The sequence below is a fragment of the Haemorhous mexicanus genome, chromosome 8, assembly GCF_027477595.1.
Source record: "Haemorhous mexicanus isolate bHaeMex1 chromosome 8, bHaeMex1.pri, whole genome shotgun sequence".
In the NCBI taxonomy this organism is placed as follows: Eukaryota; Metazoa; Chordata; class Aves; order Passeriformes; family Fringillidae; genus Haemorhous; species Haemorhous mexicanus.
Genome location: NC_082348.1, coordinates 25,460,557 through 25,487,286, shown reverse-complemented (window position 1 = coordinate 25,487,286; position 26,730 = coordinate 25,460,557). Strand labels below are relative to the sequence as shown.

The window sequence follows — 26,730 nt, the reverse complement described above, 5'->3', positions numbered from 1 at the left end:
CAGCCACAGCCCCCTGGCACCTCAGCCAGGGGATCGCCTCGGTAGCCCCTACACTGCAAGGGCTGTGTCTGGTCCCCTCTCATGTCCCGCTGGGCTGGGGGGTCTGTGTGAGGTGCTGCTGCCCCCCAGGACTGAAAATGAAAGGATCCTTTTTTTCAGGGAAAAGAGCGTCTGGTAGTTGTGAAGTGAGTGCACTGGAAGACCCACCATCGCACTTCACCCCGCACAGGTGAAATAGCTCCGGTTTCTAATGCGGGAGGTGGCACGTTTCGGTCAAATATTCCTTAATGTGTCTTTTAGGTCAAAATTGTAATGGCTTTGTACAAGTAACCTCAAATGAATTTTGGAAGTGATGGAAGTGACAGTGACACTCACCTTAAAGCCTTATATCATCTGATTAAAATACATAGAGTTAGTTCTAACTTTGTTGCTCAACAACATGCAATGCGGGTTTATTTTAAGACCTTTTAGTTTTTGAGGGTTGGGAGACTTAAAAATAAAATTGACAAAATTAGGGCAATGCACCATTCCTCTGTAGACAGGTGCCCTTCCCTATGGGCTCACCCGTAGTGGCAGTGTTCCATGCTCAGGCCATACCCACCAGGTACCACTGCTGGTGGCTGAACTGGAGAGCTCGTGTTTTGTATGAAGCTGTCACTTACAAATTGGTGACATTCAGCCTTTTGCATGAACTGTTTGTAATACATACAAAGATCACACAAGCTTTATTAATTGTAAAGCTAAATTATTTACTGAAAGCAACGCTAAATTTACGTACTGGGGGTTATTTTGATGTTCAGTATTTTTGTGATGAGTGATTGAATTTGTGTGTCCTACAGATAGGTGTGTACCATGTTCTCATGGTATGGTAAATCATCAGGAGGTACAAGTTTATTTAAGGACCACACTGAAACTCCAATAGCTTATACCTGCTGAAAGGCTCCTCTGTGAGGAGCTCTATTGGTTTATTTATTGAGTATTCCTACTGAAGCAAGAATGATATTGTATTGTGAGAAAATAAGTTTATTTGTCTTTGTAGTATTGGGACTAAAAATAAGACAAAGGTATTTTGTTTAACCTCATCTGGAAAGCCAGGCTATGTGTTATTTGAATAAATAAAAGGCTTGGACTTTTTTTTCCCCAAGTACAGATGCAAGGTGTGTTATGGTATGTTTAATCTCTGCTTTATCTCAGGATATTGCTTTTGGTATTTTGAGAGAATGTTTTTAAAGTACATTTCTGCCATGTTGCAATGTCATAAAGGGTCCATTTGTTGCTGTATCTGAAGGCCACCTCTTTGCAGCCCTGCTCATCCTGGCAAAACCCAGGCCTGTTTATAACTACATTGAAATCACCGTGCATGACAACGTCCCTGTGAGGATGTGATAGCAGGACTGGGGCCTGGAGACCTTCTGCTCAAATAGAGAAATCCTTGTTCAAAAAACTTCCAAGATACAGAGCCCATCTTGAACCTTATGTCAGGAATAGTCATGTTTAAGAAATTACTTTTTTGAAATCTGTAGGAATGTACTCTTGGCAGTAGTTACAAATTTTCCTACATAAGTTCTTTTTTCTTTAGAAATCCTCTGAAGTTTCTAAAATTCATAGAATCTTAAATGTTTGTTGGTTTTTAGGGTTTGGGCTATCTTTGTCAGGTTTTCTCTAAGATACTATGAGGTACAGATGAGTGAATCAGCTGAAATTAAAATTCCTGCCCAAGTTCATGTGGTGTAAGAAAACAAAAAGAACCTGTTCAGTTTGTGAGCGAAGACTTCTTATTTTCCTCCTCATAGTTATGTTTTCTACTCTTGATTATAATGAGTTACAAGTCTATAAGTTCTCTAGCTGTATCTATTATTAGGAATAATGCTTAAGTTTAATTCTGTATTTATTGTGTTATATTCTAAAACATAATCTATTTTACCAGTGTTGCCTAAAACATTCTGCTGCTTTTCTGTTAATATATTGGACATCCTTATGCAATGTAAACTGCCTTTTGCCAGAACTGAAGTAATAAGCTTTCTAAAAAGGCAGAATGAGGGCAATATTGCTTCTTTCTTCCTAGGTAGGTCTTAACATATGAAAAAAAGTAGTCCAAAGTATGATTCCAGGTGGTAACTAAAAATATCTTGTAAGATCCTAACATGCTGAATGCCTTGATCTGTCAGGGTTCTTGCATGTGTGTTGCAGTACCTGCCCTTCAGAGGCCTTCCTGAGTAAGGACTGTACTCCAGTTAATGAAAGCGTTCTGCACAGGAACTCTTGTAGCTGACGTTGGTTGCTTCCCAGTGTCCTCTGTCTCAATTTGAATGCTTTTACTGACAAAAAGACTCTTGTTTCCACAATTACAGCATTCTTGGTTTGCTAGCTGAGTGTAGCAGAGAATAGAGCTGTTAAAAGACTAGAACTAAGCCAAACTTATGGTTAGATCACAGCATAGGGACAGAAGTTGGAACTTTGTGGTGTTGATGTTGATCACAAGTAGATGTGGTACAGCTTCTCTTGATAGAACAAAACATTTCAAAGAGAGGTATTACTTGCTATGAAATAGAGAAAATGAATGCTCTAGATTCATACTTAGAAGTATACTTTTTACTAACACTGATTGAAAAGTTTTGCTGTAAAATAGCTTTAAGTACCTGTCTTTTTGTCATGAACTTTATGGCTTCTGTGCATCTTGGAGTGGATGAAATTCCATGCTTCCAAACATCTTGCACTCTATGTGTTTGCTCAGTTTCAGGAAATGGGTCTGACAGTGACAAGTACTTGTTCTTTCTTGGTCAAGAGGAAATGACAAAACTACTATTTATGTTATTTGTGCTTGTGGAGAAGCTGAGATTCTTTTAGATCCATGTTCTACTTCTGGCCCCAAGCTGATGGTTTTGGGAACCTAAGGAGATGATTGTACCTTGTCTGTGAGATGTCATGAACACACCAAGCAATTTAACATGAAATTTAGGCTAGTATTAGCCAATGCAAACAGCCCAGTAAAGACCTCTGTAGTGGATTTTGTTTGGATGCAGTGTGTGAAGCTCTGAGCTCAGTCCTCTTAATTATACATCTTTTAACCACCAGCATATAATTGCCTTGCAATTTACAATGCATTTGGGGATTCCATTGCCTAAAAGGGTCTTACGTACATTGAATGTCAAGTTCTGAGCATATGTTTAAGAATGTTTCAACCCACATGATTTAAAATACTCTAATATTTTCAGCACAGCCTTTGCACAAAATTACCAATCTGAGTTTTGAGGCTCTAGTGCTTTGGGCTTTCTGTTAGTGAGTAAGCCATTGCCTTCCCTGTCGACTACTGACAGTGTCAGGTACCAGATTTCTGTATGACATAATGCTACTAGTTGGGTATGGTTATAGCAAAGGTCATCCTCCAAAGTTTGCTGCTACACTGTTTTCCAGCCTCTCTGAAGGAGTGTTTAGCTCTTCTGGAAGAGGGCATGTGGAGTGCAGAGCTGCAACTGTGTTGTCTTTGGAGCTGATGTGCACTGCATGGGAGCTGATTATGCCTGTACTGAAAAGCCAGTACTAAAAGCTAGTTGGAAGCTGGCTTCTTCCACAGGGTGATAGTAGGTGTTGGTAGTTGGACAGGTGTGTTCCTGTGTGTATTGAAATCTTTATTTCTCTTTTTGCAGTCTTTGTGCAAACCACCTTCAGTTGTCTTAGGGACTACCAGTGGCTGCACTCTGCAGGACAAATAGCTCTGCTCTTAAGTGCTGATGTCTCAGAGTGTGACTTTGCTCTCTGTCCTGCATGTCCTTGCTATAAAGCCTTGCTGGGGTGCTAAGTTTGTTACTCTTCTTCACACATCCAGATAGGACTTTAGCCAGAGGGTGGAGATTTTCTTCCAGTCAGCTGCTCAAGAATAAAAAACGGGACAAGGAGAGAAGTGAATGTGTTATGAAGTTACAAATATTAGTGATAACCTCATAAGAATGTGAAAAATACTCTGCTGGGTCAGATTAGCTTGGATCCAACCTAATGTTCTGTCTAGGGCAGTAGGAATAAGTGATGCTACTTAGGAAGGGCATTAAAGCCCAGGCACTTTTTTTGTGCTTTCTTCCCTTACTCGTCCACCACCCATATTTGTTAAATTGATCATGCTAGTGAGTGCATCACTTATGTCCCTGTTGTCCATGAACTTTTTTGTTGCCTTTTTGAACCTGATGGTACTGTCTTGCTTCCATAGTCTCCTGTGACTGCAAGCTCCAGCAGTTCACTGCCTATGAGTGGTAAAAATGAAGAAATACTTTGATATGTTTTGAGTCAATCTCTTACTAACTTCATCAGTACCCCTAGCTGCAATATTTTGTGATCTGGTGTGGCTGCTCTGTATTTACCCGATTCCCTACCATGATTTTTTATTTCACAAGGGCACACATTTTTGGATTCCATTCTGTTCTTTGCCCTGTTGTTTCTTAGTAGCTCAAAATCTTTTATTTTGAGTCAGTTGTTTAAGGAAAATCTAGGTTCCTCAAGAAGCAGCATCTGGTTTCTCATTCACGGGTTGTGGCTAAAGTTAGTTTGAGCACATGCAGGCATGCATTTTTTTTTCTGTTGAACCTTCCTACATCTTCAATGTAGAGTATAAATGCAAAACCGAAAACAGCTTCCAGAAAGTTTTGTGTTCTGATATTTTTATAGTGAAGTACAGCTGCTTAAGCATTTGCTTTTTCCAGGGGAAGTCCATGTTTCCGTCATCTCTTACTGAATCCTGTGGGACAAAAATAATTTCTCCCCCACCCACTATTTAGCTAAGTGTAGTTTCAGTTCTCCTCAGTTAAGTGACATGTGCCTATTCCATGTTTGTGCTACTTTTTATGTAGCAGCAAAAAGCTCTGATAAGAACTCCTGTAAATTGTTAAAAATAAAACACTGCATCAGATGAAATCAGAATGAAGAGATTTAAGTGTCTTAGTTTTTTAAATATATATTTATACACACTCTCTCACACTCTCTCACACATACACATACACTCTTATATGGTATGCCATTGAAGTAAAAAAAAAAGCTCTTTTTAGATGATGTCCAACGTCAGTCTCTGTTCCTGGCAATGTATCCACATAGTGACATGTCTTTTGGGGAGTCTGTTTAAGAATCTACCAATAAAGATATAATTGCAAGTTTGAGAGAATTGCTGTGTTGTTTTTTTTAATATAACATTGATGGCTACCATGTTTGTTGGCTTTCTTGTTCTTTGCACTGTAGTTGCAGTAATTGATTACTGTCAGGATTTTTAACGTGGCTATATTTGCATGAGCTTCTTTTAGTGTATATATAGACCCAAAAACTCACGTTCATGCTCGTAGGTTTCCCTGGGGATTATTTGTCAGTATTTTTGTGGGAGTGTTTCAAATGGCATTGTCCTTGTGCCCTGTATCTCTCAGACAAGTAAGAAGTGAAATACTGTGCCTGCCTTGACACAGTCAAGTTAAATGCAAAAATAAGACTTAATTATGAGTTAAATCCAAAAATAAGACTGTGGCCACAAGAATAAATCTAGGATTAGTGGCTGGGAACTGTGGAGCAGCTTCCTTATGGAAGCTTAACGGAGGCACACAAGGTATGCATTTCTCACTGTTTACTTTGGAACCATCCTGAGGAACTCTTTCTCTGGTCTATTGCCTGCTAACCTTCAGAAAAGAAATACAGCTGGGTTGTACAAAAGAGGAGAAAGTTAGTGGTCCATCAGAAACTCTGCAAAGCATGATAGTGGTAGTTTAAAAGAAGGTGATAAATAAACCAGAAGGAAATAGAGAGCAACATGTGGGTCACCCCAGCTGCAAGATACACTTGGTCTTTCGAGTCCTATGTCCAGTCCAGTATGTCACCTAATCCAAGCTTAGATAAACTGAGAGAAGCAGACTCTCCAGCAAAAGGCTTTCTGTCAGTGTTGTGTGTGTGAGATGCAACTAGTGGAGACTCCTTTGATTACCTTTGCTGCCATAGTAATACAGGAGTCCATCTCTCAAGCATATGGGATACAAACACTGACCAGGACTCCTGTAAGGGTTGTCGTGTTCCCGTGGGATTTATGTGTTTCCTTCATGTTGTTGCTGAATAATACTGAAGGGTATGTCAGTATCTGCCTGAGCCAAGGTGACTGAAAGGAATATTTGGTCCTTAACATGCTAAAGAGGTTGTTCTCTTTTCCCATTTTGTCTTTTTGAAGGGCACAGTCAGCAGTGAGCTTTCTTGTTCTTAAGACTGACAAGTTGTGGGAAGTCATACTCCACTCCTTGGTTGGTTTCAAGTATGTGTGTGTGTGTGTGTATCTATATATATATATATATATAGTGCCTTGAGAAAAGTTGGGAAAGGTGATTGAAATTGGACTCGGTGACTGTGCGTGTGTTGTGGCTCTCTGGTGTAAGCAAAGGAAAGGGAAAATGTGTATCAAGAAGGAATACACAGTTACCATTTTTGTCAAATGGTTGTTCAGGTTGCTTGCAATAGTTACATTCTGTAGCACCTGTCTCCATTCACATGCTCGGTCTGCTGTATGTGTGCAGGTACAGCTGTTCCAAGAATTTTAAGTGTGTTTTTGAATCTTTTAGTACTCTTCTGTCTTTCTGCATCTACAGCTAGATATATGCTAATGAAGGCCAGATTTATGTTGTTTACTCTGTGGGATAGGGTGTTTTGTTTTGCCCTAGTGACTTAAAATTGGTTTTGTAGATCCCCGTGCCATAGTGCTTTGTCATTTTCTCATGCTACTTCTTTTACAGCAGAAAGTGGAGGCTTGTACCTTTACAAGAGGAAAGTGCATCTTTCCTGCAAAGTCTGTGTAGTTTTACTCCTTGCAATTCTGCTCTTGCCATTTTGGGTCTCGGGAACAAGTAATTTCATTGAGGTGGTAATCTGTACATTTGTCACATGCCTCTAATTTATTACATATTTCCTGAATATCACCTCTGTGACTATTCCTTTCCTTGGTGTATAACACATATGAAACTGAACTGAGTACTGAATGAATACACAGTGCTCAAAAGAGTTCATTCCAGTGCTTCAGGATGACCTTTCTGAATAAAAGCTACCTTTTGGAGGTTAACCTTAGTGTGTCACAGTAGACGCAGAATGTATGTACTGTTAATTTTTTTGAAACTACTTTGGGATGGTTTGGCGGTTTTGTTTGTTTTTTTAAAAAGATGATTGCCAAAGGCCTCCATAATGTTGGGAACTGAAAAAGTACCTTATGGCTGCATGGATTTGCACTGTAGGAACCTGCTTTAGGAACTGTAGGAGCCCAGCCTCTTGCTGAATTGACATTTCAGCCCTTCTGGCATTCATGGGAGTACTGACTGGGATTAGTGCCTGCATTTCCCAAAAATAAGAACAGTGAGGTAGGATAAACTTTGAAGAAGCATGGTGACCACAGGAAGGACTGCATATGGATGTTTGCAGAAATTGTAAGCAGCTACAAAATCTGAAAGACTGGTCATCAGGTGTGGTAAAGAAAGCTTTTCTTCAAAAAAGCTTTGTTGCACTCACTGGCAAAGTAATTTTGCGGAGCAAACACAGTCTGTGGTGGTTTTGTAAACAAGGATACCTTGAAGTAAACCCTCTGCAATCAAATGGGTTAATCATCTTTCAGCTTGATTTATGAAAGCAAGTGATCTAATCTGACACTTAACCTTTTTCAACTTGTAGCTTCTAATCACTTTCCAGTGGATGAGTGAAGTTCTGTTAAAGTGATTTAAGTGTGGTGGCAGTAGAATTTTCTTTCCCCCAAAAATTTCTTTAATGTTTTCCAAAGATCTGTGACTACTGATTGAAAACTATTGTGCTATTATTTTATTGGATGCTAGCTGAACCACAGGCTTGGTGACTACGTGGTTCTGTTTACTTACTGTAGTAATATCTATTTTATTCTGACTGACAGTGTCCCTCTTGATATTTTCCTTAGACAATCTGCTTCATCTTGGTTCATCATCATTCCAAGATAGCGGTGTCCTTGGGGCTCTCTCTTAACACTGACATGGTACAGAAGATTTAAAATCAGGTATTGTTTTGGATCCTTCTTTCCGGCCAGAACGAAACACACAACCTAGAACTGATTGCAGTTTTTCTTCCCTTATGTGATTTGTCTCAATATTTTGCTTCTTTCAGCTGATGTTCACAAGGAATAGAGTCACGTGATGTATGAAGGCAAACACATACACTTCTCTGAGGTTGACAATAAGCCCTTGTGCTCATATAGCCCCAAACTGTGCAAGCAGAGGCGACTTAACGGCTACGCCTTCTGTATCAGACACGTTCTGGAGGACAAGACTGCCCCCTTCAAGCAATGTGAATATGTGGCCAAGTACAACAGCCAACGCTGCACCAACCCCATCCCCAAGTCTGAGGACCGTAGGTGAGTTGTGGTTTCCTCTCTGCAAAGTGGGAAGCGGCTGGGACGTTTTATTTCAGTTGCTGCCTGGTTTCAGGATGAGGGAGGAACTGGTCTGAGTGAATTGTATTCCAGGATGTTCCTTTGAGTATTTTGTTTTAAGACCAGTAAACTTTTATTTTATTTTCTGTGGGAGTCAAGTACTCAGCGAGAGGGCAGTGACTTAATCCCAGGGAAGTTTATGGGAGAGTTCACTGCTTTTCACAAATTCACTCTAAACTGTGGATCAAACCTGCTACACAATATCAGCTGTTCTAACTCGTTTGCTTTGTCACTCACAGTACATGCTCTTAAGAAAGGCCTCCTTGTTTAGCCAGCAGTGCCAAAAGCACACTTCTGTCTGCTTTTTCAGGACAAGTAGTTGAAAATGCTTATGTTCTGGACATGGGGGGCAGTGACACGTAGGGACAAATCCAGAATTACAATTCAGTGTTGGTGATTTGGTACTGATCTGTGGTGTTGTTTCACTGGAATAAAATAAATATTACTTGATAACAGATGAGCCAGCTGGGAAAGTGCCACATACTCCTTTTCTTTTTTGCTTCCCTTGTTTCTCTCCCCCTCCCTGCCCAAATGAAGATGCCCAGAGTGCCCAGGTATTAAATTCCTTGCAAAATATAGTCCTTGAACTTGTTGAGAGCTGGGAATTAAAAGCAGATTTCCTGAATTGCAGCCCATGCTGTAACCACAAGGGCATTCTTCCTTGCTCTTTAAGACTTCCTGAACATCAGTCTCATTGGTGCTACTCGGGCTGAAATAGCAGAATTTGTCTAATCTTGTCTGCCATCAATATATGACTTTATTTTTCAGAGCTGTCATTGCAGGTTTTGCCAGTAATGCAGTGTTTAATTAATGTGTGTGTTAACTATCTGAGGCTTGTTCTTGTAGAAATGCTTTTTTAAACCTAAAATATGAATAAAATATGCCAAAAAAATCAAGCCACTATTCACTGACCTTTCACATTATTAGCTGCCATTCACTAACCTTTTGCATTATTAGCGGTGTTCCCACTGTGCCCTACATATAACTTCCTTCTCAGCTCACAGCTCCCTCTCTTGTCTGAAACAACAGTTGGACTGTGCTCTAAATTAACTTGCACTTCACCTGCCATTTCAGCTGAGGAGACTGATGAAGTGAGAGAAAAACATGAATGTTTGTCAAAAGCTGTAGGGCAAATGCTCAAATGGCACAAGATGAATAACTTGAAGCTGTAATTTGACAGTCAGTGAGTGTTTCTTTGCTACTGTACAATTGAGGCTCTTTGAAAATAAGCTCACAGAAATGATCATAGAAATTGTTAGCACAAATGGTATGCTGTAATTTCAGATGCAAGAGCTGACTGAGAGAGTTCCTGTTTACCAGGGGTCATACTGAAAAACAATAGAAGGAATAGTACTTAATGGCACTTTTCTATGTCTCGTATGTTCCCATGGAATTTGTGATTTTTCTTTACACCTTGAATTGAGTTCACACTTTGTTCTTTTTGATTTTTCTCAAGTTAAAGTGAAGTGTGGTCATGACATCTGGTGTATGTTATATTAGAATAATTCAGTTACATGTCGAGTGTCGCATTACAGTACTTGAAGAGGACAGCAGGTGTCTGAAAGGGAAAATAAACTTTTAATTTCAAATGAGAGGATGTGATAGTTGAAAGAATATTTTAAAAGACTGTTTCTCGGGGCAGAGTTTAATTTTAACAATAGCATTTAATGAATGCTAGTGATAAGACTGTGGCTGTTCTAAACTTTTTTTTTTTGGCAGCAAACCTGTATCTGTTAGAAGACTTTTTTCACACTCTGTTCAATATAAAAATGTTTGTAGTGTCTGAGTTCTTCACTCATAGCTTTTAATTTTCTGTGTACAGAATTACTGTCAGATGGTCATTTTGTCACAGTTTTAGACACAGAACTGTACGGGATCAGAAGCAGGCTGTATGATGCTCTGACAGCTATCTTCTTTTATACTTTTAGCGATTATTCAAAAAAAGTATTTCAAAAAGATGCATGCATTATATGCCAAAAACTTCATAGTCTGTCCACAGATAATTAAGAAGAATTATCACTTGACCCCAGACAAATGAGATGCTACCAACCACAAAGATGGTTAATATGATGCCATATTATTAAATTTCTTATTAACCATTAACATTCTACAAATTAAATCTATTAATAGTATGTGACTTCATTGCCTTATTTGAAGTCTGATTTTTCTATTCACTATCTTTTTTTAAAGAATATGTATATGCGGGATGATACACACATGGGTTTTATTTCTCTGTTTTCTCTGAATGCATCTCCTACTTCTTTCTTAACCAGATACTCACAAAGATAATGAAATACAACTTGATTTCTAAATATAGGTTTACTACAACATAGTTGAGTTAAACACTATTTTGTCTCTAATTCTCCTCACTTAAGAGAATCTTTAAATTCTTTGTTAATATACAAGCTGCTCCCCAGTTTGTTTGTGTCTTCTTTTAAGTAAGAGATGGAAATTGATACACCAAGGGTGTACTAAGAAGCAGAATGCATTTGTAGGTACAAAACCTCACTGTCTGAATTCTTGCCTTCCCAGTGCATGTAGGAAACAGTCCAGGTGAAGTCTTCAGAGCCCGTCACATTTTGTGTGCTTCACGTTATGATAATTTTAATGGATATCAGCCCACCATATTTGTGGACTTAACTTGACATTACCTGCACAGAATAAGTGCCTTGGGTGCTGATTGAGGAAGGGGAAAACCACCTGTATTAGATACTTATTGTGATACTGTCAGCTGAGCATAACTCACAGACAAGTTATGGAAGTGACAAACCAAACCTCTAAGACAGGCTTGTTGAAATTGGCTCTTGTAGGGCCAGCTCGACCTGGGTTTTGTGCTCAGAGCTGTGTGAAAAGCACTGTGCTACTTGCAGGTTAGGTTCCTGCCTTCCCACTAACCTGACTTCCATGGGCTTGAACTACTAATGCAGACTCTGCAGCACCGCAGGAAGTCAGAGCCACTTTGGGCCAGGGCCAGCTAAAAAGCCACCCTGGAATGTGCAGGATGGGGAAATGTGGGTGCATGCCCCCCTGGCTGTGTGCAGGGCTAGCAAGAGCATGACATGGTCAAGGCTGAAGTGGTGCTATTGAGAGCTGTGCCTAGCCAAAACTGCTTGTGTGCAGTCTTTTTACCCAGAGAAGACTTAACTGTTCTTCCTGGTTTCTTCTTGCTCCCTTTAGTCCGAGGTGTAACAGCCTTGGTTATACTGGAAGACAGGGAGTTGACAGAGCCTAAAGCACAGAGCCAAGTCAGTGTGTACTGGAATCTGACTCTTGTAGCCTGGCATCCGTGGGTTTGTGTCCAGTGGAGCCAGTTGGCTCTCAGTGATCAGTATGGTCAGCTGTAAGAGCCAAAGCTTTATTCTCTGCCATGTAAAAATGATTCTGTTAAAGTGAAATGAACAAGGCAAACCCTTACTAGCCTGAAACTCAGAGAATTTTAGCAAGCTTATTACCTTTCCACAGGCTTATTCACCTTTTCTATTTCTTTTCTTACTGTTTTTGCAATGAAAACAGACTATGCAGTTCTACCTCCTCACGTCAGCACAAGCACAAGATGACAGTAATTTAAGTTCTGGACAATATAAGGGAAGCATTTGTGTTGAGCAGAATACTCATTTTATTGGCATAAGAGGGAAAAAAATTCCCTTGTGTTTGTTTAGTCTGTTTATTTCTTCTGCCATACTAAAAGTGCTGTGGTAACTGTTCAAACAAGATATTTAAAAAGGGCTTAATTTTAAATATGGAAACAGTGCTTGTTGACTTTAAGGGCTTTATTGAGCTCTCATTATATAATTTTATTTTTAGGAGTGCATCTCTCAGTATGAATTTACAGTATTCCAGTGTGTTCTAATAAGGACTGCACAAGTTGTTGGCTTTTAGCTTGCCTCATCTGGGTTTATTTTTTACTTACAACATAATGTAATGAAGAAATTATTTAGGCAATAATAAGTAGCAGTGCTTTTCGGCCTTTTCTGATTTGTGAAACCTTAGGAGTGGGGGTCTTGCAAGAAGCTACATATATGGAGACCACTAAAGAGCATATATGAATTTGCTTTCTCTTTTTTCCCTTTTAAGGACCCTTTAGAGCTGTTCACACATTGTTTCTTTAGAAATGGGTCGACAAGTTGAAAGTGACTAAACTGAAGTGCTGAACCTTTTTGGGGGGTGGTTTTGTGTTTTTCTGCCATTTTTTTACTCCATGAAGACCTGAAATAATATAATTTTAAACTATTTTTTCTACAAAACTTACTGTTCTCAGATTCATACTGATCTGATTTTAAAGAATACCTTCATGGTATTCTGTTCATTATCTTGTCCATTGTTACCTTGATGCAGACATCACTCTTTCCTTGTATCTTTGGTCATCTATAAGCTGTAAGTTATAAATGGGATTCTGCAAGGGCAAATTTTGATTCTTGGTGAGTTCTAAAGAGGCAGGAGTGCCTGCTTGTGGTGTACAGGGAAAGGATCACATCATGGTTCCTAAATTTCTGTCACATACTGATTCCAATCAAACAAAAGTTAATTGCTTACTTTTTAGTATGTCATCTGTGGCACAAATTGTAATTATTTTTACTTTCATAACAGGGTGTCAAAGACCTTCTCGCTTTCTTTTTTCTTAATAGCATGACTTTGAAAGTTTTTCATATTAGAAGAACTTAAAATCAATGCTTTTTGGATTGTATATATACATATTTCTGGCATTGTGTTAATACTTCCTAGCAGCAGAGAGTTTGTTTTAAGATAGATTTTTATTGAAGAATATTCAGCTAATCCTCTGGCTTTAAAATTCATCATGTTAAACTACTAAAACAGAATTTAAGTATTTATGCTGCTTGTTCAGTAAGTGAAAATAGTGATCTTTCTTCCATAGCAGATAGATATGTGCTGAGATTGTCCTTATAAGAAACTGCTCCCTACTACAGTAGAAATAATAATAATAATAATAATAATAATAATAATAATAATAATAATAATAATAATGTGTGTATTGATGAAAATGTTAACTACTTCCACTGAAAGAATGGGCAAATGAAAGGAAGTAGTCTTCAATGTACTTTTTCTTAGGAGCTTTTGAGCTGATCAGTTAGTGGCTTGTGTTCTTGCTACTTTATGTATAAGACCGTCCATTTGTTTTGTTCACTTTGGATTTTGACTGTTTACCCTATTAGAGAGCTAAGATTTTGAATGATTGTAAGTGGTTTTCCTATGAATAGCAAATGCAGAATCTTATATCTAAAGATTAGAAGTAGTTGCTTGTGTAAGTTGGTTTGGGAGCACCACAGTTATCTGTTGCATTAGAAGTTGTGTACAATTCTTATAAAACCTCTTCTGCTTCTGTTTATATTTGCTTGAAATGTGTCTGTTTCTCCTCAGTGATGTCTTGTCTTCAGATTTTACTTAGGGAAGTTTAGCTAATAACTGACTGTTCTTGCTTTTCAAAGGTACTGCAACAGCCACCTGCAGGTACTTGGCTTTATACCGAAAAAGGAGAGGAAGAAAAAGAATGATCCCATAGAGGAGGTAAAGGTCAGGCATCAGATGGATGCTATGGCCTTCGGTCTGACAGTGCCCACCCTGGCCTTGAAGATGCCCAATGGACTGGATGGGATGTCCCTCTCCCCTCCAGGGGCAAGGCTTCCTCTCCACTACCTGGAGGCAGAATTAGAAGACCCCTTTGCTTTCAATGAGGAGGATGATGACCTAAAGAAAGGGGCAACAGTGAAGAAAAAGTTGCAGAGCAAGTTGGCTCACAACCGGCAGCGCCAGAGAGAGACAGAGATTTTAAAAGTTCGCCAAGAGCACTTTAGCCCCATTCCTGCACCTTTGCAGCAGCAGCCTCTGCAGCAGCAGCAGCAGCAGCACTCCCATCTGCCACCTTCATCAGCTTCGTTAAAGCCGACAGGGCTACCGCAGGGCATAGTCTGCAAGTCACCTCAACCTCTGAACACCAGCCTACCAATGCAGGGAGTGGCACCCACCACACACACTATAGCACAAGCGCGGCAGTTGTCTAACAAGAGACCTCTGCCTCTCCTGCCACCCGCCAGGGCTCCTGGCACGGACCCACCAAGGACTGACCGGGTCCTCATGAAAGCCACAGCCTTCTCTCCGCACTCGTCCTGCATGAGCCGGCTCCAGAGACTGGTGAAACTGTGCACTCGAAAGCAGCAGCTGGACACTGACCTGTTTCCTCACTTAGGTGAGTAGGTCACAGATGCACTGCAGCCATGTTTTTTAACCTGAAACCAAAAGACTGGATGGGAATGTCTTCCCAGCCCTGTCTTAAATTCCTGTGAAGTCCTTGCAAAATAACCCTGAGCTAAGTAATCTCTTGGCATTTTCTTTATCAAAGACCTTCTCGCTTTCTTTTTTGTCTGTGAAGGGAATGCCTGGACCCATCCCAAATGGTTTATGGCATTTTGGCTGTTTATTCTTCTTAATGTTGTGTTAACCATTTGAGAAACCAAACTGAGGTGTAGAAGACATTATTTGGGTTATAGAGGCCTCATGTAGAAGGTTTGCAACTTGAGTAGTAAATGTGACACTAGCAGTACCTACATGAGTGGACAAAGTTAGATTGAAACATTAGGTGTGTGCTAAGTGCACATGACATAATGAATATAAGTAAAAGTTTGGCAATTTGGCCCATCAATCTCTGCATATTCGAAATTCCAGTTGACTTAATTGGAAAATAGGAACACATGAGAAGTTTTCTTGACTGGGCCCTATTTATGTATAGAACATGGATGAACAGAAGGAAAAGACCACTTCAGGAGAGCAGCATTGTTACAGAAGATAGTTGGAAGGGTGAACTCTTGTCTGCATACCGTGCTGAAATAGTCTTACATATCATTATATATCATATCAATAGCTGCTTATGAAAATATGAGCAAATATAACCAAATTTGTGCTATGATAGTAGTGCTCTGTGAGCTTTGAAAAGGCAACTGACCTTATGGCTGATTTGTCTCGTTGTGAATATAGACCTAGGCACACCTATCTGTCCTTTTTATCTTCTTCACCCTCACAAGTTAGTTTTAGATTGTACATTTCTAACAAGTAAAATACTGGCAGGGAAAAGGGAATGTGAGTCTGTGTGATATAAGTAGGAACACCATTTATGATGTTTAAAATAAGAAAAGACTTCAGATAAACCTGGACATTCCTTATATAATGTCTTATTTAATTGCAAACATCTGTAATTTTTGCAATTTCAATTAACTTTTTCTTAATTTGCTGTGAAGATCTGCCCTTTGGCACTCATGGGATAGTTTAACTATTTGTTCAGGAGATAATTAGCATCCAGTAGCCTGTCTCCAAAGGAAATTGTTCTTCAGAAAACAGCTTTGATGTTCCTGGATGTAGTGCAGGTCTTCAGAGGAATGGCAACTCTAGAGGCATTTCTGAGTGTCACAGACCTCAATAGCTTAGAAAGTGACCTGTGTTTTGAAAGACTGTAGAGAGATCCCTTTCTGTGCTTAATGTTCTACATTCTCAACTGCTGAAGAGAATATGTGCTCCTTAAAAAGAGGCATAGTAAAACTAAAAATCACTTAGACCTATACAGTTACAGTTAGGCCTATACTTGTACAGCTGGGCAGGTGCATAACTCTGTGGATGCATTTAGAACAGTTAATATTTGGCAAAGTAAAAGAATTTATGTATTAATTACGTGACAGTGGAAAATTTATTTGTTATTTATTCATTATAAGCCTTAGTATTAAAGACTAGGTATGCCAGATCTGAGAAGTTCAGGATTTCTTTTCTGTATTTGAGCAGCACTAGACATGACTGCACAGAATCTTTCAAAAGATTAAGCCAGTTTTATGTGTACCAACATCAGAGCCATAATTGGATGTTAATATAACTGCAGTCTTCAGTGTCAGTACAGTTGAATCTGGATTAGATTTTATTGCTTCCTTTTTACAGTGGCCAGGAGAAGCAAAACAACTCAGTTTGTGATTTTGTTTTTAAACTTAGGGTTTAAACAATTTGTTATATGGTTGTCAATTGTGAGCATCTTTATGGAATGATTAAGTTGTTTTCTCATTCCTTTATGGAAGAGACAACAGGAAAAAGAAACATTTAAGTTGAAAGTATAATTCTGGCATTTTATCAAATGTCTTAAGGTATCTTAATTTAGTTCAAATATATGTCTTAAAAAATAAAAAATATTTTTTTAAGATGCTGAAGTTCCTGAAAATTTGGGTTTACTAATATCTGTGGTTTATGTTAAAGTGCTAGTTCTATATGATGAAGAGTTACCTGATGATTGTATTCCAAGCTTATGTGTGTGTGTGTCTCTAACTCTGAAAGTGCTTGACCAAGTACTGATGATGCATTTCCCAGATTCAAGGCATCTGACTTCAGAATCACCTCAGATATAGTTGTTTAGTTTAGTTTTAGCAAAAATAAAATGCTCCTTAACTCTATCAGTTTTCAAGGAGCACACAAGAAAATGAAAAAGCAAAGAATGCTAGTTTATAAATGCAGGAATGGGATTTTATCCCACCTGCTGCAAGAAAGTGGCAAGAATTTCACTGGATGTGGGAGAGATGAAAGGAAAGAAAACCAAAAGGTGAAGTTCCAGATGAAATGTTCCACCTGAGAACTTACTGGCCACTTTCTGGCCAAACTGAGGCTGCTGGAGCACACTGTAAGTTGATCATACTGGATCACCATTAAGTGAAAACATGCTGCTTGGGGAAAGTGCTGGAATGTTTGTATCTCTCCCTTTAGCTCTTTCTCCCCACTAATATGTGCATTTGGCAGGCAATTACAGAGACTGAGCAGAGGAACATCCTGGGTAGCTGTTATCTATCTCTGTCCCTGCTGCTGTGTCTTACAGTTTTCATATTCTTCTATGTTTTGGCACAGAGAAGGGGTCAGAATATAAACAGAAATAAAATTGGCCTATTTAGATCGTATAGTATTAAAATTTACCAAGTAGTCAGTTCCTCATGACAGGGACTTCTCTCTTACCTTGTACTTGGTAATGAAAACTAGTATTTCTCTGTGGGTAAGATAGTGATTTTTCTTGCTCTATTTATGGATAAAGAAGCCAATAAGGATTTTAAAAGGAAAACTTAGTTGTGATAAAAATCAGTGCATGCTACTTGCACACTGTAATGGAGCTGTTACTGTAGCTTTTCCTGTATAATTGAGAATACTGCATAATTTAATCAAATGTAATTATCCTTGCAACTATACTATACATTCATCTTTTGTGCCAAAGGTTGCTCAGAGGCTTATATGAGGTGGATGCTCTTTTCATCCAGTTTCCATGTTTTCAATTCCCTTAGGGCTGGACTGGTCTGAAGACAGTGGAGAAGAGCTGGAGGATTCAGAGCAAACCTCCCCTTACCAGGTTGCGTGGTCTATCCGAGAGAGCCTCGGCTATGAGAGACCTGAGTGAGTATGCTTCTTTAGCATTCATGCTGGCCTTGATGGAATAAATCATGTAAATGTGAGCTTCACTTCAAGTGGAGCCAGTGGAACCTAAGCACTTGTTCAAGTGTTTTGCTGAAACAAAGGATTGTTTGAACTCGTTTGTTTGTAAGAGCTATGGAACAGCTTGTCGCCTTCTGTCCCAGTTTCCAGCTAACTTAGAGACCTTTGTGCAGTCTGCTATCAGAAGGATGCATCAGGAAAGGATTTAAGCTTGTTTGCCTGAATTTAATTGAGTTTAGTAGGATTTATTCCTGAACTTGTGTGCTTTGATGATTGGAGGTGCTGAAATAGAATCAAATGGGGTTGCTATTGGTTTCTTGTCTTTCCTACTGGTTGTTAATAGCTTCCTCAGTAAACTTGCTGCATTTTACTCATTAATTCTTGTAATAATTATGCAGGCTATTGTTTTAACGTGGATTTTAAAAGGCCATGGTATTTCTTTTCATAATTAAGTTTTGAATAAACCTCTGTCAGTACTTGTGAGCATTGGAAGGAAGCATAGGACTTGTGAGCATGGGATCAAAAGGATAAACAGAGCAGGAATTAACTGCTGGTGCAGAAAGGTTTATGATGTTCTCTAAATACTGCTAAGTCACAAATCTAAACTTACAGCAGGATATGATAATGTAGGTCTACTAATGTAAATTTGAAGGTAAACAGTTAAAACAGAGCATCCCAGGTGTAATATTGTGATACTGTTGTATGTTATTAGCAAAGAAATTGGGGTCTCACTAGAATTTGATTATAGTTTCTGTAACATGACTGTCATTCAATGTGCAACTGGACTTTTTGATTCTACAACTTTTCCCTGTTTTTTTAGTTTTTAGCTATCACACTTAAAATAATGGTGTTAATGAAACATTATTTTGTTGTTACATTCTGAAAATTCTGAAACTTACTAGAATTTCCTGCCATATCTGAAGATTATCCTCAAGGTGAACCATAGAGCTGTATCTTTCTCATCAGGACACACACCAGGATGCTAACTATTAAGAGTCTTCAGTGAGTCAAAGCTATTAAGCAGAGTGTAGACTTCACTTTTTTAAAATCAAGGAGTCTTTTTTTATTATGAACGACTGCCATTTTTTAGGGCATCAGCAGTTTTAGAGTGAGCTTTCACAAACATTACTTCTAACTTAAAAGGCAACTTTTAAATAAAATGTTCTGGGAAATCATGGACAGACTTTCAGACTTCTAAATCATACATAATTTTTCACAGCAGATATATCTATTAAATAACTTCCCTTATACTCTTCTCTCTTTGACATTTGATTTGATTCTTCCATAGATCCCTATTTTTTTGTGAACTTGTAAAGGTCATCTCTGTGTGTTTTGTCTTCTATTTGTCTTAACTTCCTTTGGATTCTTCCTACTCTTTTCACATACTGAGAGAAAATAATACCTTGTCTTGACATTTTCCTTTCCACTCTAGCATTCTGTGCACCTCAGTTAAATGCTGTCTTAACTATCCATGATGGATACATTTTTGAATGCAACTGGCTGCTTTTGTACTTCCATCAGCCTGCTCAGTGTTAGCTCTTCAGCAGCCTTACTAATTTTGATCATGGATAAACAGTCACTTGATGTCAACCTTCTAAAACTTGAGTTCCTATTCTGCAAACTTCTGTAGTGCTTTTTATTACCTGAAATGTTTCACTTTGACACTTCTGCAGTGTGGTCTGCCTGCTGCTGAAGATGAATTAGTTCAGGCTCTTTCTGGGGAGATTTGATTTGTAAAAATGACTCTGTCTTGCTAATCTGGTGATACAGACTGGTGCCTCCTAAAGTCAGCCAGTGACTTCTTACAGCTCTGAATTCTGGGGACTCATTTTACCAGAAAACCAATGGAGATTATTTCCCAAAACTTTTTTGTTTTGAAATCACATACCTAAACTTAGGGGATTTACTTGCTGGTTTTCATAGTAAAATTAAAGCTCTTTTTTTCTGTTCATTTGTGTCTGAGCTTGTGGTCCCCACCAGCTGACTGCATTCTGTCTATTTCCTTTTAACTGCATGGAAGACAGTGAGAGGAATGCTTCTCAGCATAGACTATTGAAAGAAAGGGAACAGTTAATTTCTGCTTTACTGGACAGCTGGTTCTCAGCATTTCTGCTTGTGTGATTGTGGGAGAAACCTCTGTTGAATTTCTTGTGTGATACTCTAGCTGCTCTTAAACTCCCAAAAATTCACCAGATTTGTTTAAAATGAATGTCTTACCAGTGTCCTGGTTTTGGCTGGGATAGTGTTCATTTTCTTCTTAGCAGCTGGCACAGTGCTGTGTTTTGGGTTCGCTGGGAGAGCAGCGTTGATAACGCTCTGATGGTTTGGCTGTTGCTAAGTGGTGCTAGCCCTAAGTCAAGGACACTTCAGTTCTCTGTGCTGTGCCAGAGAGGGGGTGCACCAGAAGCCATGAGGGAGCACAGCTGGGACAGCTGACCCCAGCTGGCCAAGGGGATACTCCACAGCCTAGAACATCGTGGCCAGGACATAAACTGGGGGGAGCCGATCGAGGTAGCTTGAATATCAGTGACAGTGGGTGGTGAGCAACTGTATAGGGCATCACTTGTTTTTCTTGGGGTTTATTTTTCTTTTTTATTATCTATTACAATAAATAGTAGTAGTATATTTTGCTTTGTTTTCATTAGTAAGCTATTCTTAGCTCAAGCCACAGGGTGGTTGTTTTCTGATTCCCCTCCCCATCCCGCTGATGGGAGCAGGGAGAGGGAGCATGCAGCACTGTGGTACTTAGTTCCTGGATGAGGTTAAACCATGACAATAGTACATTTTTTGGTTCACTTGCCTTCTGGCCTTTTAATCTCTAAAATTCATATTGTTGCAATCATCTGTGGAAACGCAGGCCAAATGTTTGCTTTTATTATTCTGTGCTTTAATTTTGAAAAATTGTGTTCTGTGGTCCCAGGAGTTCGGGACACAGTGCTTCGAGGCAGGCACAAATGTTTGAGTTCCAATAGTGCAGGAGCTGGCAGTGGGCACAGTGCAGGCTGGGTGCTGGCAGAGAAGGTTGCTGGGGTGGGAGGAATCCCTTGTGGGAGCAGCAATTTGGAGAGAAAGCAGGGGCTGTTCCCTGCTGCAGATTACTGAAGCTTCCCCCTAGATTATTTGATTACTGAGTCTGGTATCTTAGAAAGTGCTGGAAAACAAATGACTTTATAACAAATGACTTTATTTTTTCTCTTCCTACTCTGAAATAAAGATAAAGCAAACGTTTCAAGTAGCAAGTTTGAAAAAGGAGTGTGAGTCCCTCCTCAAACCAACTCCCTCAAAGGATTAAATATCAACACTGTGTTGTCAAAAGTTGGATTTAATAACTCCCAATAAATAGAATAACTAAAAGAAAGAAGGGAAGATTCTTCAAAATGCTCTCTAAGGAGGGATTTGAAGTGTAGTTGCTGGGTTGTCTCAGAATAGAGAGCATGTTCTCCTCATTCCCTGGTGGTGCCTGGCTGCTCACCCTTTTTGCTCTTCCTTTCTGCTGCTTTGTGCTGTCTTTGTTTTCTTCAGGAACACTCAGCAATAATCCCCCTGATGTTTCCACATGACAGTCTGAAAGGGAAGGGTTGGGAGAAAGCATTTTGGATTATCAAATGGCTTGTGTGCACTTTCAGAATTCTTTGTAAAAATGAAATGCCACACGTTCAGTTGAACTTCAGAAGTTCTATATGCAGCTTAGGAGAATAAACTAAATAGAGTTTGGCAAACTTGTTTATGAAAGAACAACAATAAAAGTAACTTTCATTTTCATGCCTACTGAAGAAAAAAGGTTTTATTTTGATATTTTTAGGTTTCTTTGAACATATAAATGTTTTGGCTAATCTTACTGGCCTGGGAACAAAGTTCTGAACAGGCTTTAGAAACTGGCTTTTAGTAATTTTGGCTCAAAATAAGCCCTTCCCACTGCAGGCATGATTTCTTTCTATACCTTTGATATATGTCTTCATCTATTTTTAAGAACGATCTCATAAACTGAAGATCAAAAATATTTTAGCATACAATGTCATTTTTTCTGGCTCTTTCAATGTGAGAGAAGTAAAAAGTCTCAAATACAGACAAATGCTCATTAAAAAAGACTCTTTCCTCATGAAAGAAACTTCTTTCCCCTAAGGAATACTCCTGGTATTCTTAAAGTTAATTTTTAACCATATTTAAAATTAAATCAGTAACTTTGTGTAAAAGTCTTGACCCAGAGCAGTAGTGACAAATCCAAGGTATTAAACCTACCAATAAATATATATGCTAAGTTTTCCTCTTTTATTAATACATTGGAAAAATTAAATCTATATTAAATAGCCCACAATCAATTTTTTGTAAACAGGTAGTTTTCCCCAGTAAGCATTCTTTCCTAAGAGATCTTAAAAGTGTATTTTCTTTTAATTTTCAATGTGCAAATATTCTAAACATTGCATATGTTAAATATTTTTAACATAGGTTGTATTTGCTGCTAAGCACGTAATTGCAGAGGTTAATTACTTGTAATTTCTGCTTCTAGAAAATAAGCTGTAATCTGTTTTAACAAACAAAATACTTAGTATGGTGGACTTTACATGAAACTTCACAAAAACATGCCTTTGTGTCCAAGGCAGTGTTTGCTGCTGCAGAGTTTTCATGGAAAGCCTTAGTGGAGATGGCTGCAGTCTCTTCCATTTGGCCTCGGTGTAAACAGAGTCAGAGTTTGCAGAAAAGAAAGGAGGTCTTCACCATAGTGCCTTCCAGGGACAGATCTGCTGTCTGCATTTCTGGATCTTTATTTAGTGAATATCATGGCTGGTATTTCACATCTCTTGTGTCTCAGTGGTGGCCTCCTTTGCTGTGTGCAGGTTTGGGTCAGCTCATTCAGTCCCACGGGCTCTGTACATTGCCAGCTTTTGATTTGCTACATTTGTTTGGATTTCTCTTCTCTTCCCTGCCCTTTGTTTTTTGTGTTACAGATGGGAAAGTTGGCAAAAAGTTTCTCTGTTCTATAGGAAAAAAAATTAGAGGAAAAACTCAGAGTTTTTAAAAATTAGAGACAAAACAGAGTCTGCTTACATTCAGCATATGTATTTTGTTGCTCCATTAAAAAAAACCTCATTCTGCAAACTAGTGCTTGTTGTGGAGAACTTCTGGGTAGCTTCATGGACCTTGTTTTAACAAGTTCCAGTGCTGATTTTCTGTTTCATGACTTTTACTTCATTTAACTGAATGTGTTGCCATGGTTTGATGGTCTTGTTGATATGTGCTTGGACATTCAGAGAGCCAAGATAAATGAAGAAGGGCTTTCTTAAACCAACAGAGAGTTGGATTAGTCTTTCTTCTGGTCATTGGTTAGCCCTGGTTTGATCTTTCCCTCAGTATCTTTGAGTTAAATGTGAATTTCTTCTCTATTATTGTACTGTAACTCGACTGCAACTCTGCAGCAAGGGGAAATCAGTATCAGCTGTTAGCTGTGTTAATGTGTATTTTGGTTTAAAAAGGAATATACTGCCTGGCAGAGTAAAAGGAATTGGAAGAAGTCAGCAGTTTAGGTACTTGTTAGAATTTGACCATCTTCTCCAGCATGATCGTTCCTCAATAAATTTCCACTACACAATTCCCCACCCTTGTCTTCTCCATTAATTGCACTTTGATTTAAGATTGGTCTCATTTGCTGAGACATCTACAGTAAATAAAGGTTAACAGTATAGATTTCTTTTTGAACAGCAGGGTCTAGACATTTAAATGTGTCAGACTTGATGATAAATTGATGTAATCTCTAATAATGACATACTAAGAAGGGCACATACCTTGAGAATTAAAAAGGGATCCTGCTCTTGCTATTTCTCAAGTAACACTGCCTGATTTCAGCATTTGGATGTTTGTGTGGCTAGAAGATGGATGCCAGTTTAACAATTCTATTAGAATGACAAATTAGCTTAGTGGGGGGAAGAAAAAGTATCTTAAAGCATATTTGTTTTTCTTTTCCCTTCTTCAGGTCCGATGATGACAATGCAGATGACAGGAGTTCCAGGGTGACCAGACTTTGCACTTACTTTCAGCAGAAATACAAGCACCTCTGCCGCCTGGAGCGGGCAGAATCCCGCCAGAAGAAATGCCGGCACACGCTGCGGAAAGCCCTGCTGCAGGCGGCCAGCAGAGAGCCCGAGCGAGCCGGGCAGCTCCTGCAGGAACTGCGCAGGGCTGCGTGTGCCTGCACCAGGTTAGACCTGCCCTGCGACTGCAGGGCCTGGGGCTGGGCGGGGGGGACACGGGCCGAGCGTCCTGCAGCTGAAAGGATGAGCTCTGGCATCGGTAGTCACGCACAAGGCAGGAAAACCGTGACACATAAATGCCTGTCAGTGGAGGAAAAGCAACGTGGCATACAGAGTTTTCCACGAAGACAGGCCTTCTCCAGCTTTATGTTGTAAATGTGGATGGTTTGCTCGGCAGTTTCTGGGCCCAAATATCTGGTCCTTTACTGTGCCAGTAGAAGGTGTGCAGTCTGGTCCGTAGTTCACTGCTCCAATTCGGTTTTTGTTCTTCAGACAGCATTTTGAACATCTGTACCTTCCCTTAATTATCTTCCCAGCAAACCAAATTTAAGCTCATGCTTTTTGTTAGATTTAACTCAATCTAACATTAAATAAAACTTGGCAACAAAATACATAACTTCTAACAACTTTGAAGGTTATCTTCTGTGGGAATTCTTTCTAGATAATGTCAACATCCCTCTAGCTCTCAGCATATGGAGAGTTGGTTGATTCATATTCGTGCAGGAACAGACTAAGTCTGAGCTCTGGTGTTACATTTGGGGTATCAGAAGCATCCCTTTGCTGTCGGGGTTTTGCTTTACAGGATGTGTGACTGTTGGGTGTAGGAGATAGTATGAGATGCAGATTGGAGCTAGGTATTGAGAGTATATTGTGTTTAACGGGATGCTGTTGGTCCTGGACAGTGGGATGTGGTTCATGACATTGTTGGGGAGGTGGACTGATTCTGAAGAACTGCTCTGAGGTGTAATGTAGAAGTCCATTACTAGTTTACAAAGTTGTATATAAATTTTTCCAACCTTAAACACTACAGCAAAAGTTCACCCGAACTGACAAGCTCTTGCTGTTTTTTTTTTCCCTATTATTTTTGCCTTTGATTAAGCAAAAAAGTTTACATTGTTTTGGGTAGACCAGCAAAGCCAGGTATGCCTGCCATAACTGCTCTGGTCAATTTAAGTAACCACAGAGTCTTTTCAGATACAAAATTTTTCACAGGAGTAATACAGCTAAAACTTTGCTCAGTCAAAGTGCAGTTGATGACAGAAATGGCTGAAGGAAAACAGTCAGGCTACAGACAACTTTTTGTCAACCTAGAAAACAACGTGTCCAGAGGTGCAAGTCAGCCCTGGAGCCGCCAGCTTTATCTCCATGAAGGTGACACGTGCCTGGAGAGCAGGCTAACCCCGAGCGAGCTGTGTAACGCTTCAGTGCCCGTGCACACCGCTGCCTGGCGCCTGCTTGCAGCTCAGGCTCAGAGCACAGAGGCTGTGCTGGGCAGCGCCCAGCTCCGGGCACCTGCTGGTGGATTGGGCTGTAGCACGTTGATGGAGGAGAGCTTTTATCCATGTTGAGCACGCTCAGGCTCTGCCACTCCAGAGCTCAGTCTAAGTTGGTCTGAGCACGTGCTTGCATGTAAGCTCTGGGGATGCTCGGCATGTTTTGATTTATGAACAGGCTTGGAAGTGCACTTGACTCCCATCTAGGCATACCCAGTACATGGAATTCTAAAGACTGACCTCATTTTGAGGGTCACCCGTGTTGACACTCACCTATTGCTGCCCTTTCTGTTGCAAGGTGTTGTAATATTTACATGGTAGTAGCACATAGCACCTCTCATTACAATTAAGGCCCTGTGAAATAAGAAATAATCCTGTTACTACAGTCACACCTTCACCTGTCATTGACATCTATTCTGTGTCCCTGTGTAGAGCTTGGTAGTAGTGTGCACCCATCTGGATCATGACACACACGTGTGTGTTACAATTTTTCATCCTACTGTGCTACATTCGGTATAATAATTGTGTTAAGTAACCACAAGACTGGGGGTTTGTCTGTAAACTCTTTTCTGCTTTCTTTTCAGCACAAGCCAAGCAAGGCAGAGAGATGCAGAACCAACAACCTGCAGTGGGACTTCGAAGGGAGAGCAGTGCACTAACAAGGCCCTTCCATTCACCAGGCACTGTTTTCAGCGTATCCTCTTAACTCTGTTTGGGAGTGGCATTCAGGCATGGAAGCTGTTCTGTTTTAGGAGGTTTTTTTTGGTTTGTTTGTTAGATTTTTGCATGATAACTAAGTTTTCACAAAGAAATACCTATTTGTTAGGATGCCATCATACTAACAAAGGCAACTCCTTTGCTTTTAATTTGGCTGTGTGATTTAGGTGTGTAGACACTGAGGATAAGTAGTCTGCTACTGGTATTTGTAATAGGAACATGATTTTACTTTGTGAGCTGTATTTAGTGTGGGCAAGAAACCTTTACAAAATGATCATCCTTCACAATGACTTGGTACAAACCATGTGACTTTCAGCCTCCTGGCTTTCATAAAGCTCTTGGTAGGTTCCAATAGACCACCTTTCTGTGCCAGTTTCGTGGGAAAAGGTTTTTATACATAGTATAAAAAGAGGGCTTACACTGACTAGAAAGTTGAAATCATACTTTGCATTGTTTAAAGAAGCAGAATAGGAGTCGCAGAACCTCTTAGTCCAGGTGAGGAAGGGTTGCCTGTGCTTGGAATTTCAAACAAAGCCTGGAAAGAATGTTGAAAGTCAATGGCTGAAGATCTCAGAAAGAAGAGAGCACAATAGAT

General features: G+C 39.6%; 1 protein-coding gene across 5 annotated transcripts in view; it reads left to right on the top strand.

Annotated features, from left to right (window-relative positions):
* Positions 1-26,730, top strand: part of INO80D (INO80 complex subunit D) — a 45,544-nt gene that overhangs the window by 1,237 nt on the left and 17,577 nt on the right. For all 5 annotated transcript variants that reach the window (XR_009487367.1, XM_059853268.1, XM_059853267.1 and 2 more), the window contains exons 2-8: positions 160-229; positions 7,919-8,014; positions 8,122-8,368; positions 13,891-14,648; positions 17,752-17,860; positions 23,868-24,092; positions 26,003-26,112. Coding sequence is in view for 4 of the 5 variants with exons in the window: in XM_059853268.1 (XP_059709251.1) it covers positions 8,151-8,368; positions 13,891-14,648; positions 17,752-17,860; positions 23,868-24,092; positions 26,003-26,112 (1,420 nt within the window). In the remaining variant the exon portion in view is untranslated. The remainder of the gene's footprint in view (positions 1-159; positions 230-7,918; positions 8,015-8,121; positions 8,369-13,890; positions 14,649-17,751; positions 17,861-23,867; positions 24,093-26,002; positions 26,113-26,730) is intronic.